This window comes from Pan troglodytes, chromosome 4 (assembly GCF_028858775.2).
Source record: "Pan troglodytes isolate AG18354 chromosome 4, NHGRI_mPanTro3-v2.0_pri, whole genome shotgun sequence".
Taxonomy (NCBI): domain Eukaryota; kingdom Metazoa; phylum Chordata; class Mammalia; order Primates; family Hominidae; genus Pan; species Pan troglodytes.
The window spans coordinates 130980801-130999130 of NC_072402.2; the positions used below are offsets into that span (position 1 = coordinate 130980801).

The following is an 18330-nucleotide window of genomic DNA, read 5'->3' on the forward strand; positions in this document are numbered from 1 at the left end:
ACAATAAAGTCAGAGTCCTCGCCTCAGTTTTTCTTTGTTTGAAGCCCTGGGGGAGAATGCCAGGGGGTGGCAGAAAAGCCTGTCACAAGTCAGGCCACTAGGGGTGGAGGAGGTCCACGGAGCTCCAGCGGAGGCATGTCTGGAGGACTGCTTCCAACATAAATGTGTAGCTCTCTTCTCTGACCCGTTTGATCCAAAGAGGAAAGAAAGAAACTTCCCTGCTTGATTCAAAGAGGAAAGAAAGAAACTTCCCTACACCTTGCCTTGGGTAGAGGGAGGAGTGGGGTTCCCTTTGAATAGATAGAATTTTGGTCGGAATTCAGTAACGCAGAGAGAGAACCAGGAGTACTGGCCTTGGGGGTGGTTGGAGAAGGTGGTAGCATAGAGCCACCAGAGTTCTAGAATAGGAATGGCCAGGACCTGGGGTTAATAAGCTTGGGTTCTTACTAGATCACTGTCTATTTCTACAAGCCTGCCTGGCAACCACAGAATAAACTTAAAGAAAGAAGAAGAATCAATGGAGACAGAAGCATAAATGAATGAATCAACCAGAAAGCTGAAGAACAGAACTGGTAAAGAAATCTAAGAGCTGTTTGTAAAAACCAACAAAACAGCCAAATTCCTGGGATGTTTGATCAATAAAAAAATAGAAAAAGAACACAGAAGGGATTAAAAAATATGAGAATGCTGTATTCAATTATTGGTAATAAATGTGAAAGTCTCAGTGAAATGGATCATTTAAAAGGAAACTTTAGGCCAGGTGCGGTGGCTCATGCCTATTATCTCAGCACTTTGGGAGGCCGAGGTGGGCAGATCCCTTGAGCCCACATGTTCGAGACTAGCCTGGGCAACATGGCAAAACCCCACCTCTATCAAACATACAAACATTAGCCAGGTGTGGTGGCACACACCTCTGGTCCCAGCTACTCAGTAGGCTGAGGTGGGAGGATCCCTTGAACCTGGAAGGTCGAGGCTGTAGTGAGCCATGATTGTGCCACTGCACTCCAGCCTGGGTGACAGAGCAAGAACCTCTCTCAAATAATAATAATAAAAATAAAAAAAGGAAACTTGGAAGTACCAGCATTGAGTTAAGGAGAGAATATTTAAAACAACTGTAAAGTACTACTAACTCAAAAGGCACTCTGACAAGTTTTATCAGATAATTCCTTCATTCATTTAAAGAATGAATAATTCCTAGAGCATGGAACAGGGAAGATGTTCCAAATTACATCATGAAGGTAGCATAACCTGGACACCAAAACCCGGCAGAGAATGCAAAAAAGACTACACACTGATCTCACTTAGGACGTGATACACCAAAATTCTAAGTAAAATATGGACAAGTCAAAACTAGCATGGTATTAAAAGAACATACTGTGGGCAAGGGTAATATGTTTCAATGGCTAACTATTAGGAAATCTACCATTAATCATTCCAAAGTCAAGGAGAAAAACCATTTGACTCTCTTGCTAGACACTAGAAGGGCCTTTGAAAAAAGTTCAAAATCAATTTCTTGGGGAAAAACCCTCAATAAAATAGGAACAGAATGATATTTTCTTCATGCAGTGAAGAATATCTCTATAAAAAGAAGAAACAACACCATTCTTTTTCAAATGGTGAAACATTAATTTGGGAAAAAAGAAAAAGGACAAAGGAAGAGAGGCAATACCAGACTCCCAATGTCACACTGGATGTTGTCAATGGAAGGCAAGAAATGAGAGGCACAAATAGTACAAAGATGGAAAAAAATCATATGTAGTTATATCCAGGTAATGCACCAATAAAGTTATAAGGATTAATTGGTATGTAACGAGGCCAGTACTAAAATATACAAAATTAACAGCTTGCTTATACACCAGCAATGGCCAGACAGAAAATATAATGGAACTCAATGAAGAAAACAATAAAACCTCACTGATGACATTAAAAAAGGCTTGGATAATTGGAGAGAGATGCTCTTGGATAGAAAGACTTAATATCGTTAGGAAACAAATTCAAAATTAAGCCATATGTTTAATCTAACTCCAATTAAAAAATCAGTTGGTAGGTGCCAGGCACCGTGGCTCATGTCTGTAATCCCAGCACTTTGGGAGGCTGAGGTGGGCAGATCGCTTGAGTCCAGGAGTTTGAGACCAGCCTGGGCAACGTGGTGAAACCCTGATTCTACCAAAAATACAAAAAATTAGCCAGATATGGTGGCATGCACCTGTAATCCCAGCTACTTGGGAGGCTGAGATGGGAGGATTGCTTGAGCCTGGAAAGTTGAGGCTGCAGTGAGCCTAGATCATGCTATTGCACTCCAACCTGGGCAACTGAGGGAGACCTTGTCTTAAAAAAAAAAAAATCAGTTGGTTGGGGCTTGACAAAACAATTCTGAATTTAGAAGAAAAAATATGCAAGAACAGCTGAGGAAATTTTGAAAAAAGGGAGTGATTGTCATTTTGTTATATCAGATATTACAAAGTTAGATAATACCAAATGTTGCAAAGTGGGGTGCAGGGAGAGAGGACTGAGGAAGAGCTGAGGGCGTTCTGACTGTGGCACCGCCTTAATGATCTTGATGCATTTTACAAAGCTGTCAATTCAATACTGTGCAGCCAAAGTTTACTAAATGCCAGCCAAGTGTCAGGCATGTCACACATAGAAGTGGGGAGATAGCCTCAGGCCCTACCCTCATGGAGCTTTCTGTCTGGGGGAAGTGATTCAAGAATGAACCATGAGTGAGACAGTCACTTCCAGAGGGAGCTTTGGGAGCACAGGGACAGTGGTCCCAGAAAATTGTCAGAACAGGGAACAGACTCCACCCTCTCACTTCACCCAGGAAGTGCTTCCTGATGTCTATGGTGCCTGTCCTTTTACTGGCGGTGGGCTTGTCCAGTGAACTGGAAACTCAAGGAATGAGCTTGCCTCTGTATGGTGGGTGGTACACCGGCCCCTCAGTGAGGCGGCCAGCACCAGGGCTGGACACTGGCCTGTGCCTCAGCTCTGGCCTCTGATAGGAATCCTGCAGACCCACATGAATCACACAGGGGCAGGTCGGGGGAGCCTGGTAAAGCACGATGCTGGGCTCACCCCCAGCGTCTGATTCCTAAGATCTGAGATGGGGCTGGAGGATGTGCATTTACCTAACAGGTTCCAAGGGAGACCCTGAGTCAGTTGTGACTTGGAAGCTCTCCCAGACCAATTCAGGGCTAATTTTGAACCGAAGTGCATGCCAGTGTTCTAGAACAAAATGAAACCTGACTGCAAGTCAAGGGTGTGGAATGAATCATTCACTTAAAAATACATGAGTAAATGCAAGACACCTGGGTCTCCATTAGCAGGGGCAAAAAGATGGCTCACATGTGCTTAGAGTGAGATGCACCCTCTGCTGGTCTTGAGGTTTTTTTTGAGCCAAAGTGGGTAAGATGACTCCTCACTGGCCTCCAGCCCTTCAGCAGGACTAAAGAGGGGGCCTCAGATCTGCCTGCTCCACCTCCGGTGCCCCTGTGTCTCCCCAGTTTTGCCCCAACTCTCTACTGGGGATCACTAGGCCTCTTCTCCTCCTGCGCCTTATCCCAGATCATGCCAATCTCCACTAGAAGCCTAGGCCTCTGGGGCATCCCTCCTCCCCAGAACCTTCTGTCGTGCCTTCTGGAACTCATGTTCTGTCATTAGCAACATCTCCCACATCCTCAGACTCTTCTATGAGCACTCCTTCACCTTCTTGCTCCAGTGGAAACCTGGCTTCCTCCTGAGGACGCAGCTTCTCCTGCAGCGGCTTCAGGGGCGGCCCCTTCTCTTGGTACCACTAGGGTGGGAGGTGGGGTAGGCGTCCTCCTGGGCCCTCGTTGCCACTTCCAGACCATTCTCATGTCACACCCACCTCCTACCTAGACACCACCCCCGCTCGGACATAGCTCCCACACCTCTCACTCCTGCATCCTGGTCCCCTTTTCTACTGGATTTTTCCTGTTAGCCCACACAATGCTTTTATTTCTCCTACCTGGAAAAAAAAAAAAAACCCTTCTCTTTATCCCAGTTTCTCTCTCAACTATGCCCCATTTTTCTCCTTGAAAACATCCTGAAGTGTTGTCCATACTCAAAGTTAGAGCCAGCTCTGGGCAGCTCCTACCCGTGCCAGAGCTCTGGATCCAGCCTCCCGCCAGGAGGATGGAGCAGTGTGGACAGGGAGGGTCTATGTGGGTGTGTGAAGTTCCTGGGGCCCTGCCAGGAAAGGCGGAGACCAAGCTCTCTGCCAGCAACGTGGCAGAGACCCAACTCTTTCCTTTGGCCCTGATATCCTCTTTTGCTTTTGTGTTAATCCACACATTAAAAATAATGTGAAATTAATATATCCTAGGCACACACATTCATTTTCTTTTTGAGATAGAGTCTCCCTCTGTCGCCCAGGTTGGAGTGCAGCAGTGCTATCTCAGCTCATTGCAAACTTCACCTCTCGGGTTCAAGCAATTCTCATACCTCAGCCTCCCAAGTAGCTGGGATTACAGGCACGTGCCACCACACATGGCTAATTTTTGTATTTTTTGTAGAGACAGGGTTTCGCCATGTTGGCCAGGCTGGGTTTGAACTCCTGGGCTCAAGCGATCCAGCCTCAACCTCCCAAAGTGCTGTGATTATAGGCATGAGCCACCACACCGGCCTCATTTTCTCTTAAATTTGAAAATCTTCAAGTGAAAACATTTGCATCCATAACACAAAGGCCCACTGTCTTTGGGAAACACCGACCATTCCCAATGTGAAAGGCAGCGTAAAGAGATCCTTAAGTAAGAGGCACAGTCACAAAAGTAGCATGCGGGAGTGATAAACAGATTCAGGAGGTTATTATTGTGTTTTTGGGAATGAATCGCTACTTGTCTGAACTGTGGGGAGGTCAAGGGTGTTTTTAATTTAATGGATTAATCATTTATGTCTTATTTCTTTTTCCTTTCTATGAAAGCAATGCAAGAGGTTTACCCAAAGTTATAAATCACGTCAGTGCTCGGGCCGCATCTCTGGGAGGTCTGGGCTATGGGCAAGTTATACTAATAATTTGAGAGAGGAAGTAGTTGCTGGAATGGTTTCTTTAGTCAACCGAATCAGGGCAGAGTCATGGAAGGGGAAGTCCCAGAAGGTGGTGGCCCCACCTGTGCATGGAATCTTGACCCCACTGCTGGCAGTGTGGCAGCTCCAGGGAGAAGCAGCCTATATTCTATTCTTGGCTTGAACATTTTCTCTGGGTCTTGATTTTCCAAACTGTATAATGGGAAGGAGGCTCTCTGAGGGGCCACCAGCTCTGACCATCTGTGTCCACCAACTATAGCTAAATTTGGCTTGAGTTACACCAACAATCACCCCCATATCTACCCTACCTTGGACTTTGAACTACATCCTCTGCCAGGCATTTCCCAAGCATTATATACATATTCTATTTCATCAGACGAGGTTGAGGCAGCCAGCAGTGTGACCTAGAGGTCAGAGTATGGGGTCTGGATCCAGAGCAACCCCCAGCAGTTGTGTGACCCCAGGCAAGTGACCTTTTTTAGCAAATCATCCATGAAGTGGATTAAGATACGTGGATGGGAAGGTCCATGTGAGGGGCTGAGTACAGGGACTGACCAAGGCAAGTGCTGGGAAAACCCTGGCTGCTGTCATCAGGAGGCAGTGAATTCTTCAGTTTCTGGGACTCCTGGCAACACAGGGCCTGTGAGAATCAAGGAAAAGCTTCCAAGCCTCAGTTTCTGTCCTGGCTTGGCTAAGATGAGGCTCATTGGGCCTCCTGGGGAGGGAGACGGACACAAGCCCTTGTCGAAGGAAATAGAGCCTCCTAATTGAACAAGTGATATGGTTCCATACCACCTGGAAGGAGTGGTGGATTTCAGTTTCTGCTCGCACTAGACCCAGAGGCCACAGCGGCTCACCAGCACTGTGTTGCCTAAGGGGCATGCTCCATGCTCCACACTGTCTGTGGCAGCCCCAGCTGCTGAGCATGACTGGCCTGAATGGCTCACGCCATGGCACTTGGATTTGTTTCACCTGTGGAGGCTTTGGGTAGAGCCAAATACGAAAATTGGTCAACAGACTTTGCCCTTTCCACACGGTTCCCCTTTACTTATAAGAGAGATGATATATTTTGGGGTTAGATATTTCTTTAAGAAGACAGAATACAGGAGGGGGCGAGGGTTGATCTGAGCAGCAGTTTGGGGAGGCTATGAGGGGACAACATGCATGGAGCCATTTACTAACCATTCACCTGCAGGACGTGGGTCTGGAACAGCTGCTCGTGGCCAGAAGCATGGCAGGTGTAATTGCCCATGTGGATGGTGGTCACCTTGGTGATGTACAGGGAATCATCCTCTCCAAAGTCCTGCACAGGGCAAAGACGACGATGAGACTGGCCTCTTTATTGAACGGGCTGGAAACCATAGCTGTCTCCTGGTTTTCCAGAAATCCTGCAGCTGGGAGAGAGTTCCTTTCTGCCTGGCCCTTGCTCAGCCAGAGCTGTCTGCAGGGGTGAGCCGTCCTGGGCAGCAGCAACCCCATCTTGCCTCCACATTGTGGGCCCAGACCTCTGCATCTGTTTAAGGCCTTGTGTACCTGGCCCCTCCTCCACGAGGCCCGGTTTGAACACATCCCCCAGCACACGCCCTCTCAATTTCAAGCAACTAGGCCCACGTGTCCCCCCATTTACCGGCTGCCTGCTTGATTCTCAGGGGTGTTGCTCACCTGATGAGCAGCTCTGTTTCCGGAGGCCAGGCCTTGTTTGGAGCGGGGGTTAGCTGACTTTCTTAAGGGGCTAGCGAGCAGATATTTTTGGCTTCATGGGTAGCACAGTTTCTGCCAAATACCCAACTCCGCCATTACAGCATGAAAATAGCCTTCAAGACACATAAATTAATGAATGTGGCTGTGTTCCACTGAAGTTTTATTTAAAGTTGGTGGCCTGGATTTGGCCCATGGGCTGCAGTTGGCCTGCCTATGGTTTAGATCCCACCTCAATCCCAGCATGATTTCAGGCTGCTTGCAGAGATCTTGGTAACCCAAGGGAAGGGAAATAGAACTAAAGGGAAAATGGGGCAAACAAAAAAACCAGGGCAGGAACATCAAAGAGCACTAGGAAGGGCGGATGCCCATGGGTTCCACAGGAAATGGCTCAATAAGCCTCAGCACTGTCATCTCTGCAGCCTCACACGATGGGGTCTTACTGGGCCAGTGCACAGAGGAGGGATGGGCAGGAGGGGCTTTTGGCTGCATCAGAGTCCCCTGATGAGCACTGGGCACCAAGCACTTGCCCAGTCAGCTGCATTCCCTTTTGCAGACCTGTGCCCAATGCTGGCCCCTCCAGGCACCAACTACAGACATGCCAGGAATTGGAATTACCCCTTTTCTACAGAGAGCCCTCATCAGGTTGGGCCTTGGCTACCAAACATTTCCCAGGATATGGTGCTCAGAGCTGATGGTACAGAGAAGGCCCAGGCTCACTAATGAGCAAGGGGGTTGTGCACTGTCATCTGCGGGGAGTGATGGGAACTCAGGACATCCAGGATTTAGCTTGAGCTCTGCCATTGACCAATGTACCCAGTCTCTCTGGGCACTGGCTTCTCCACCTGTAAATTGTGGACAATATATACGGCCTGCCTGCCTTATGTGGTGTTGGGAGATCCGGTGAGAAAATGCATGTGAGTGTATTTTTGAATGTGGGATGCATGATATACACAGGGGATGTTATTTTTCTTGTTATTATTAGCAGAAGATGCAAAACTCCTCTTGACCCCTGGAGCAAACACCAAATCATCCCTTCTGCCTTTCCCTGGCCCTTTCTGAGCTCCCTTTTCCCACAGAAGCATTCTGGTGGCAGGAGAGAAGGCCGTGGTGGCATGAGGGCTAAAAGCAGCTGAGGGCAGCTCCCTGGGTCCTCCGCTGATACTCATGTGAGCTCCTGTTCCTGAAATGCTGATGTTCTCTCTTGCTAACACTCCAGAGGGCCTGGCCACAATGGTCCCGAAACCCCTTAAAGACACTTTCTGAGCCGGGCATGGTAGCTCATGCCTGTAATCCCAACACTTTGGGAGGCCGAGGCAGGTGGATCACTTGAGGTCAGGAGTTTGAGACCAGCCTGGCCAACATGGTGAAACCCTGTCTCTACTAAAAATACAAAACAAACAAACAAACAAAAAAATTAGCTGGGCATGGAGGCGGGCGCCTGTAGTCCCAGCTACTCAGGAGGCTGAGGTAGGAGAATTGCTTGAACCTGGGAGGCGGAAGTTGTAGTGAGCTGAGATTGTGCCACTGCACTCCAGCCTGGGTGACAGAGCGAGACCCCACCTCCAAAAAAAAACCAACCAAACAAACAAAAAACACACTTTCTGGCTAATTAGCTGGATGAAGGGGTGCCGGCCCAGAGTGAAGCTTGGGGTAGGGCAAAGGCAGGAAGGTAGATGGTGAGCACATGCAGCCTGCTTGCAGGGAGGGTCAGGATAAAAATTCCTAGCAGTGCTCTCAAAGAAGTAAAATGTTGCAGAGGGCTGCGGAAACCCTGAGAGTTTGTTGTGAAACACTGCTCTGCTTCAAAGAGCCCTTTTCTACCATTCTGTGGAAGCCTCCATGATAAAATAAAACACCAGATAGCTGATTTGTCCTGTATCATAAGAGTCATAAAAGGTTCATATCTGAGTTGTTTATGAAAAGTTAATGACTAGTCAATTCTGGGACCGACATATTTCTAGTCTAAGCTGTTTCCTGTGTCAAAACCTAAGTCTGGAGGAAAATCTGTTTAGCTTGGAGTCTCAGTGGTGAGATGGCATCCTGAAATGGTACAGCCATTTCAAAGGGAAAAGGGTGGCAGGGCTTGGAAACTCCTCAGCGTCCCAGTTGGTGGGTCCCAGGGCAGACACCATCCGAGAGGGCAAAAACCAGAGCTGCTTGCAGGGAGCCTGGCGCTGTGGACCTGCTGGCATTTTCCCTCCAAACTGCCTTCCTGAGCCTTCACATCCACAGCCCCTTCTCATCATGGCCCTTGAAGCTGGCCTCAGGCTCTGGCAGGCCCTGCCCTCATCACCACCTGTGTGGTGGTGTTTAGTCATCAGCACCACCACACTCCTCAGGTTGAGATGGGCCCTGGGCTCTGAGGGCTGTCCCAAGGCCACTGTTCCCAGATATCAACCTCAGGTTGATACCCATTAATACCAACATACGGTCTTCAAGAGGTTACCGTGTGCCGGGAACTTACACGTCACCTTGTATGTATTTAATCCTCAGGAAAAAAAAAACCCTGAAAACCCCAATCCAGAAAACAAAACAAAAGCCCAGTTACCCAGGGGCTGAGACACTAGGTTCTCCTTGCAGATTCATTCAGAGTGGGGTCTTCTCTCACCACCTCCATGGCTCCTGCTCTGGCCAGCTGCCACCTTCCTGGGGGATGCCAGGGACCCCGGCTTCCGGCCCACAGACTCTGCCCCGAGCCAGCCACATCACGCCTCTCGTACTCAGAGCCTTGTTTGCTGGGGGCCAGCCCCTCTCAGACCCTACCCCCTCGCACACTCCCCTTGCTGTTGCTCTAGCGTGCCAGGCATGCTCCCCTCCTCCCAGGCTGTCTGTCTGTCTCCCTCTCCTGCAAGTCTGCTCCAACCTTGTGTGGCAGCCCCATTTCTGGAGCCTAACCTCTTCCCCACACCCTGCTTGGCGCCTCCTGTGGACGCACTGCTGTGCCGCCTGCTGCTTTCTGTACTTACCTTGTTTGCTGCCTGTCTTCCCCTGCAGAATGTGAGCTCTGCAGAGGAGGGCAGGGAGGCTTGTGCCCTGTGTGCCTGTCACAGTCCTGGTGCACAGTGGGCCCTCAAAAAATAGCTGTCGAGTGGACTGTACAGGGCACCGAGCTAGGCTTTCTGAGGGGATTCTTTGAGTTTGACAGCCGAGGTGCCCAACTGCCTTCCTGTCCACTCAAATATTACCCACCCACACATGCTCAAAATGAGGCAGCTGGCGGGAGGAGCAGAGCACTGGTCTCAAGTCTCGTCCCCACTTCCCCACTTGTCCCCTTCTCCGTCCTGCAGCCCTCGGGAGAACTCGAGGCTCTTTTGCACTCCTCAGGCTGGGGCACGCTGGAATTGACCAAAGCTCAGAGCAGCAGGAAGAGATGGAAAAGCCCATCGCGCATGGATTCCCACCCGCTACTGATGACTTGTGCTGTGCCTCCAACACAGTCATTTAACCTCACTGTCTGTTTCTTTCCTGCTTACCAAGTACACATCCCTGCTCCCCAGGAGCAGAGACTTAACTCTTGGGCAATCACTCAGGTGCTGAGGGGGGTGTGTGTCAGCCCTTGGAGGACTTGAGGGGCTGCTGGGTGTGTTATGGCTCTTCCATGAGAACCTAAGCATTACCTGCCTGTGGCTTCAGCTCGGAGGAGAAGCTGACTCTGTAATAAGTAAAATAACGTCTCTGGGTGAAAATGATAGGCATCATATAATTACAGAACAAAGCGCATATTGTTTTCTGGATATGAATACTGGCTACAGAAATCAAATTTACCTCATTGGATGTGAGAAAATTACTTTAACAATTGATTTATAAGAAGCTACATAAAACTAAGCCTGCAATCCTTCCTCTCCTGAATGTTCTTTGAGATGCATCTGAATACTGCTATCAACGCTTGATTGCATCTCTGTACTTGTCTCTTTATAGATGGCTTTTTTTTTGCTCTGATGCATAGAACTGTATTAGCAAAATCAAGGTTCCTTACAGAAATAAACAGATGTCAGATTAGACCATTCTTTGTATTGATGCATATCTGTTTTCTGGGAAAGAGACAATTTTAAAGACATGGTTCTCACCTTTTAAAAAGCGATTTTCTAAGTATCTGCCCTTAATAAAGAACACAATTAAATGAGACTTAAGTATTAAACAATAGTTAAGCAGAGATGAGATGGGGGATGTTGTCATAGTGATCCATGAGAGTCAGGTATATATGGAAATGAGTCATCAATACTGAATATTTAGAGACTAAATGTTCAACGCAAGGACTCCAGAGTAATATTAGAGTTTAGGTTAATGATACTGTCAATGTTACAAGTTCAGACTCAGTTTAGAAACAATTATTCAGAGCTTTTCCGACATTGCCCTCCTCAGGAGCACCCCTGGTTCTCTTTGCGGGAGGAGGGAGCAAAGGGGGGGTCTCTCCCCCAACAATCCTTCAATTCTGGCCCCCAGAATGCCATTAACTCTAGCATCTCACCTGCACAGTCAAATGCAGCAAACTTAAACACAGAGTGACATGTGGTGCCTCGGTGATAGCCATTCCTCGAACACGTCTAGACTTGTCTGGCCCTTATCCAGACCAAGCCAGGACCACATGCACATGTGGGTGAGCACACACAGGCATCCACATGGACACATGCAGTACATGCGAGTGTGCACACATGGGGGAGGGAGCACACCCAAACATCTACATGGACACGTGGTACACATGATGATGTACACGCATGAGTGCACACACGTACCAACATACTGGCTCCCTAGTGCTGACCTTCCCGACCAACACTGAGGTTATGGCGACATTCACTTCATTCTAACCCCTCATAGTGAGAGATGACAGCGTGCTGGCAGCCCTCGCAGCCCTCGCTCGCTCTCGGAGCCTCCTCGGCCTTGGTGCCCACTCTGGCCATGCTTGAGGAGCCCTTCAGCCCGCCACTGCACTGTGGGAGCCCCTTTCTGGGCTGGCCAAGGTGGGAACTGGCTCCCTCAGCTTGCCGGGAGGTGTGGAGAGGCGCGGGCGGGAACCGGGGCTGTGCGAGGGGCTTGTGGGCCAGCGTGAGTTTCGGGTGGGCATGGGCTCGGTGGGCCCCGCACTTGGAGCGGCTGCCAGCCAGCAAGCCCTGGGCAGTGAGGGGCTTAGCACCTGGGCCAGCAGCTGCTGCGCTGGATTTCTTGCTGGGCCTTAGCTGCCTCCCTGCAGGGCAAGGCTCAGGATCTGCAGCCCGCCATGCCTGAGCCTCCCCCACCCCCGCCCCCCTCCCTGCCAACGTGGGCTCCTGCGCAGCCTGAGCCTCCCAGAAGAGCACCACTCCCTGCTCCAGGGCGCCCAGTCCCATCAACCACCCAAGGGCTGAGGAGTGCGGGCGCACGGCGCGGGACTGGCAGGCAGCTCCACCTGCAGACCTGGTGCAGGATCCACTGGGTGAAGCCAGCTGGGCTCCTGAGTCTGGTGGGGACTTGGAGAACCTTTATGTCTAGCTAAGGGATTGTAAATACACCAATCAGCACTCTGTCTCTAGCTCAAGGTTTGTCAACACACGAATCAGCACCCTGTGTCTAGCTCATGGTTTGTGAATGCACCCATCGGCACTCTGTATCTAGTTATTCTGGTGGGGACTTGGAGAACCTTTATGTCTAGCTAAGGGATTGTAAATACACCAATCAGCACTCTGTATCTAGCTCAAGGTTTGTAAACCCACAAATCAGCACCCTGTGTCTAGCTCAGGGTTTGTGAATGCACCAATCGGCACTCTGTATCTAGATACTCTGGTGGGGACTTGGAGAAACTTTGTGTGGACACTCTGTATCTAGCTAATCTAGTGGGGACCGTGGAGAACTTTTGTGTCTAGCTCAGGGATTATAAACACACCAATCAGCACCCTGTCAAAACGGACCAATCAGCTCTCTGTAAAACAGACCAATTGGCTCTCTGTAAAATGGACCAATCAGCAGGATGTGGGTGGGGCCAGATAAGAGAATAAACGCAGACTGCGGGAGCCAGAAGTGGCAACCCACGGGGGTTCCTTTCCACGCAGTGGAAGCTTTGTTCTTTTGCTCTTTGCAATAAATGCTGCTGCTCACTCTTTAGGTTTACACTGACTTTATGAGCTGCAACACTCACCCTGAAGGTCTGCAGCTGCACTTCTGAAGCCAGCGAGACCACGAACCCACCAGAAGGAAGAAACTCCAAACGCATCCGAGCATCAGAAGGAACAAACTCTGGACACGCCAGCTTTAAGAACTGTGACACTCACTGCGAGGGTCCGCGGCTTCATTCTTGAAGTCAGTGAGACCAAGAACCCACCAATTCCGGACATAATAGACGGACTTGCCATCCTGCAAAGACCTGAGGAACCATCCTCTTTCTCAGAGTCCTCTCAAGAAAAAGAAGTCTCTGCAACTTGGAGCAATCTCTAAGTAGCTGACTGAGTCCCCTGGAAGAGGGCTGTTGTGGGCAGCTGCGTTCAGTGTGAGCAACCCGGAGTGGGCCTGTCCTCCTGCTCGTTCCCAGGTTCAGGCCTGGAAGAGGGAGTTGGAGGCATGAGAGAAGCCACTGTGGGGAGAGCACCTGGTTCTTCCAAGGCTCGGGGCATGTGTGGTCCCTGGCTGACTTGGGTGTCTTCTGGTGTGTGCGGTCAGTCTTCTTCTGACTGTGGATGCCAAAGGCGAGGCCCTTATGTCTTCGCGCATGACGCATCTCTTCGCGCATGACTCATCTCTTTGTGCATGACTGTATTATCCTCAGCGTGTCATGTGGTTCCTGTGCATAACTGAGCTCAATGAATATTTGCTGACTTCAGGGAGTGTGTTAGCCTAGGATGCTACCTCCTGGGAAGCCCTGAGAGGAAGGATAGTTAAGAATTCATGTTACCCAGGGAGGTCTGGCCTTGCCTCTTTGGCTACAGGGAGGCAATCTCTAGGCTCTGGAATGTCATGCCTCATAGGGGTCTCTTTATTTGCCTGGGGTCTTTGGGCCAGGTGGTACCAGTTCTGTCTCTAGAGGGGCTGGGGACGAGAGGGCAGCCATGTGGGCAGTATTTGAATGAGCTCCAGCAAAAGCTTTGGACACCGAGGCCTGGGTGAGCTTCTCTGGGAAATTGACACTGTGACAGTGACATGTCTGTGACTCCACTGGGAGAGGAGAACAGAGGTTCCACGTTTAGAGCCCTCCTGGGCTCTGCCCTGTGGGCTTCATCACTTGGCTGACTTTAATCTGTACTCTTTTTGCTGTATTAAACTTTAACTATGAGTATAACACTTACAATGAGTTCTGTTTTTCCAGCAAATTGTTGAACCTGAGGGTGGTTTTGGGAACCACCTGACTTCCAGTTTATGTCAGAAGTGAGGGTGTCTTCTGTCGAAGTGCCAACTTCAGTTGGCTCAAAAACTCAAATAGGGAAGTTCTGACCTAGTGGTATGCATGTTGAAATTGCGTATAGGGACAAACCTGATTATCTGGGTATACACAGGGGCCCAGGCACCTGCAACAGAAGGCTCATGCCAGAGACATTGCTCTGAGCCCTCCACTTGTCCACCCTTAGAGGCCAGCGGGCAAATACCTCTTGACATGCCAGGACTCCAGAGTGTTATGTAGTAGGGGTGGCAGCTAATGGGGCCCTCTGGTGAGGTGCAGGCCTGAGCCCTTGAATGGGGCTTTGGCTCCTTGGCTAATTAGCGTGGCATCCCCAGCTGGGGCGGGAAGGGACTCAGGTTCTAGACTGCACTGTAGCAGTCATCTGAAGTTCCAGACCACCTCACACCCGCTGCTTTCCTTTGGGAAACCTGCAACCCTCTTCCTGGGGATCCTTGGATCCTGAATCCCCAGGCTGAGAAGGCCTTACCAAGGGTTTCAGCTCCTGACTCTAACCTGGACCACACTCACAGCCATGACAGCTGATTCCTGTCCTTGAGACACTCCAGAGAGGATTTAAATAAATTTCCTTCTATGGCTCATTTCAGGGACCAAGACGACTTTCAGTTAGGAATTTCCTCCTGACATGGTGTTCAAAACTCTTACACATTGTTGGAGAGGGCGTAGACTGGTGCAGCCATTTTGGAGGGAGATTTGGCAAAACCCATCAAAACTGAACATGCATCACTTCCGACAACTTATCTTACACGTCAACTTACACACATGTGCAAAGAGGTGGGTATAAGGATGTTTACTGCAGTCTTGTTTGCTGTAGACAAAACCTGAAACAGCTGCATGGGGCTGGGGAGGGGGAGTCCAGGAAGAGCAGTGCTTGGGCATGGCTCATGGGCTGCAGGACCTCCTGGTGACTCCCTTGTCCTTGCTTAGTGCAGAGAGTGCCTTGGAGGGGTAGGCTCTAATCTGCAGTGGCCAAGAGAGGCACCAATCGGCCTCCTTCATTGACTGGGCCTCTGTAGGGAGGCAGTGAGGCTCAGGGAGGAAGAGACTCTGTGGGGAGTTCCTGGGTTCTGCAATCAGGGTATAGAAGCTGAATCAGAACCTTCCTGTGGGACCCTGTACCTTGGAGATGGGGCCGGAAGTGGTCACTGAGTACAAATCAAGCCCTGAGGCCAGGGCTTCCCCTAAGGCTTTCCCCTAAGAGGGGAAAGAGGACCTCGAAAGAGGCACTGAGAAAGCAAAGGCCAGAGGAGACACTTGGCAGGGCAGAGTCACCCCACAGGTTCCACAGGCTGGAGTACCATAGGCCCCGGCCCCCATATCTTGGAGAGCTCTGGACAACACTCCCAATGGTTTGAACACATTCAAAACTCTAAAGAACTGGATGTTCAGATGTTTTCGACACAAGCTACAGAGAATTGGCCAAAGCCTTTAAGTGCTTCAAATGTAGTGTTTTCTAAGATTTTAAAACAAAATGTACCCAAGCATTTAATGAGATTATTTTAATGCAGAGCCTACAACCACTGTCTATCGTGGTGCAAACAGCTCTCCATGCTAATCAAACGCCTCTCATCTTTTTACAATGAATTCATGACTGGTTCATATAAAGACAATAAAAATTAAATGAGTCATGAGCTCCTAAATCATTTTCTTTTGGTCTTTTTAATAACTCCCTTCCAAAGAAGAGCTAGCTGAGAGCATACGCTTCATTAGAATTATTTGTTCCTGGTTTTATACCATTTAGGTATGGGGAGAAAAGTGAACATTTTAACACATCCTTCAAACACTGCCACAAATACTTTCTTCTAATGGGTTTTGTTTTTTGCTTTTATCACCGTACTCTGCCTGCCGACATTAGAAAGCCCCAAATAGCGAGATTCAGTGAAAAAAAAAAAACCCAAAACAAAAAAGAGTGGCTCTTTCAAGTCATTTGAAATATACCGAGTTTGTTGTAGGCCTTTTTGTTTTTTCTGTTTTTTTAAAAAAGAATACAATAGAAAAATGTTTTCTCTCCCTGAGAATATCCTGGCTAAACAATTCCACGTGCTGGTCTCAGAGCATGTTGCTTCCTTCCTTGCTGGGGCCAGAGGCCAGCAGCCAGTAAGAATAGGAGCTCCACACACAGGGACCCATATCCAATTCGATACATTCCACTGGGGCCTGGGAACTACAGACAGCCCCACAGCAAAGATTTGGAATTGCTGGGGGCTAGATATTATGTCCCACAAGCAAGGAACCCAGAGAGCTCTGGGCCAGGGCATGTAGGTGGCTGTAGGCCCATGGGCAAGTTCTCCACTCATCTGAATGAGTTAACCCCACGTGCCTCATGGGGCAGGGGTATGGGATGAGCTGATGCTTATGACCTGACAACCGGCACGGAGCCTGCACCGTGTATGAATGGTAACAACACTGGCAACAACACTTGGATGGTTCAACCCAACAGCCATTACCTGTGACTTTTGAGATGCCCTGTCCCTATTTCTGCTCGTTCCTGTCTCCTGGCCCTCAGGATCATAAAGGACAGTGAGGAAGACAGTTATGAGATGAAGGGTGGGTGACATTGTTGAGGCAGGATGTGCCGACTAGGTTTGGGGACAGTCACTTCACCCTCCGAGTGGCCGCTGTGCAGGCTGGGTGGTCAGAGAAGCAGAGGGCTGAGGCCCAGAATGGGTTTGCATGTTCTGTTTCTGCAGAAAGTGAGGCAGCACCCCATCCTTCCCAACCCCAATACCTAGAATGGGGGCCAGAGTAGGGAGGGAATGTGTGGATCTGCTTCTGAGATGGGTCTCACCCCAGCCCCCAAAGTCTGGACCTGAGTCCCCAGGAGACAGGGGCTACAGGGGAAACTCACCAGGGAATGGTCCCTTGTGGGGGCCCCACAGCAGGGGCTGGGGGCAAAGTCTCCCCTTCTACCAGACACAAGCACAGGCACACTCCTGGGGGCCGCCTAGCCCAGGCCCAGGTCATGCAGAGCACAGGGTGCTGCTGGTGGCCACGCCTCTGCTTAGCTTCTGAGGTGGGGGCAGTGGGCTGTGCCTCCTCAAGGACTGAGGTGAGTGGGGACACAGGGCCAGGTCAGAAGCACATCCAGACACACAGCTGCTTCAGTAACGAAACCCACAGTCAGCCAGGAAGTAAACAAATTACAGGCTGCACTTTGTTAGCTCTGGGGAACATGAATGTGAGCAGACACTACTGATTTCTCATCAAACAAACAGAAGGCCGCGTCATGATCCAGAGACCCACTGCCAGGAGGGGCTGCAGCATGTGCCCTGGGCTGCTGATCTGCTGGGGAGCACCTGTCTTTGGGGGCCTTACACCATTCGTCCATAATTCTAGCCTCTGCTCAGTGGTGGATTTGTTTTCCCTCCTGCAAGCTGGGCTGGGTAAGGCTGAAGCCTCCTGCAAGGCAGTGGCTCAGGTGTCCTTAGGAGACATACCAGGTCCAGGCCCAGGCTGAACTTCCTGACAACCTTAAGAAGGCAAAGGCCAGGTACGGTGGCTCACACCTGTAGTCCCAGCACTTTGGGAGGTCGAGGCAGGAGGATCACTTGAGCTCAGGAGTTTGAGGTCAGCCTGGGCAACATAGCAACACCCCTCTCTACAAAAAAAAAAAATTAGCCAGGCATGGTGGTGCATGCCTGTGGTCCCAGCTACTCTGGAGGCTGAGATGGGAGGATCGCTTGAGCTCTGGAGGTCGAGGCTGCAGTGAGCCAAGATCATGCCACTGTGCTCCAGTCTGGGTGACAGAGAGAGACCCTACTGCCTAAAAAAAAAAAAAAAAAAAAAAAAAGGCAAAGTGAAGACATCATGAACTGAACCACTGCCCCATCAGGGGAGACTTGGGTGGAAGCCAGGGGGACCCTGGGGCACTGCTGCACTCCAGATGTGCCATTGGGGAAGTTAGAGAGGAGGAAGACTCAGAAAACATCAACAAGGCTCCCCTCACTTCTGGGCCCTCTGTTATTTGAACTCCCTCTTGGATGCATGTTTAATCTTAGGCTGGAAAAGGCGCTTCAGACTCTTGCAGCACACACATCTGACCCTGTCACTCCCCCATCAAACATCTGCGCTTCCCCACTGCCCACAGGGCAATTGCTAAGACTCTTAATGTTAATATTCAAGGACCTTTATGTTCTAGCCCCAGTCTGTCCCTATACACTTCTTTCTCACTCACTTATTCCTGTCTCCTGAAGCCCCAGTCAGAAGGGCTCCTTTCTCTTGCCCCC

General features: G+C 49.8%; 1 protein-coding gene across 1 annotated transcript in view; it reads right to left on the reverse strand.

The window, feature by feature from the left end:
• Positions 1–18330, reverse strand: part of FSTL4 (follistatin like 4) — a 412420-nt gene that overhangs the window by 33711 nt on the left and 360379 nt on the right. The window contains exon 8 of the mRNA XM_009449652.4: positions 6226–6346. Within this exon, the coding sequence (XP_009447927.4) occupies positions 6226–6346 (121 nt within the window). The remainder of the gene's footprint in view (positions 1–6225; positions 6347–18330) is intronic.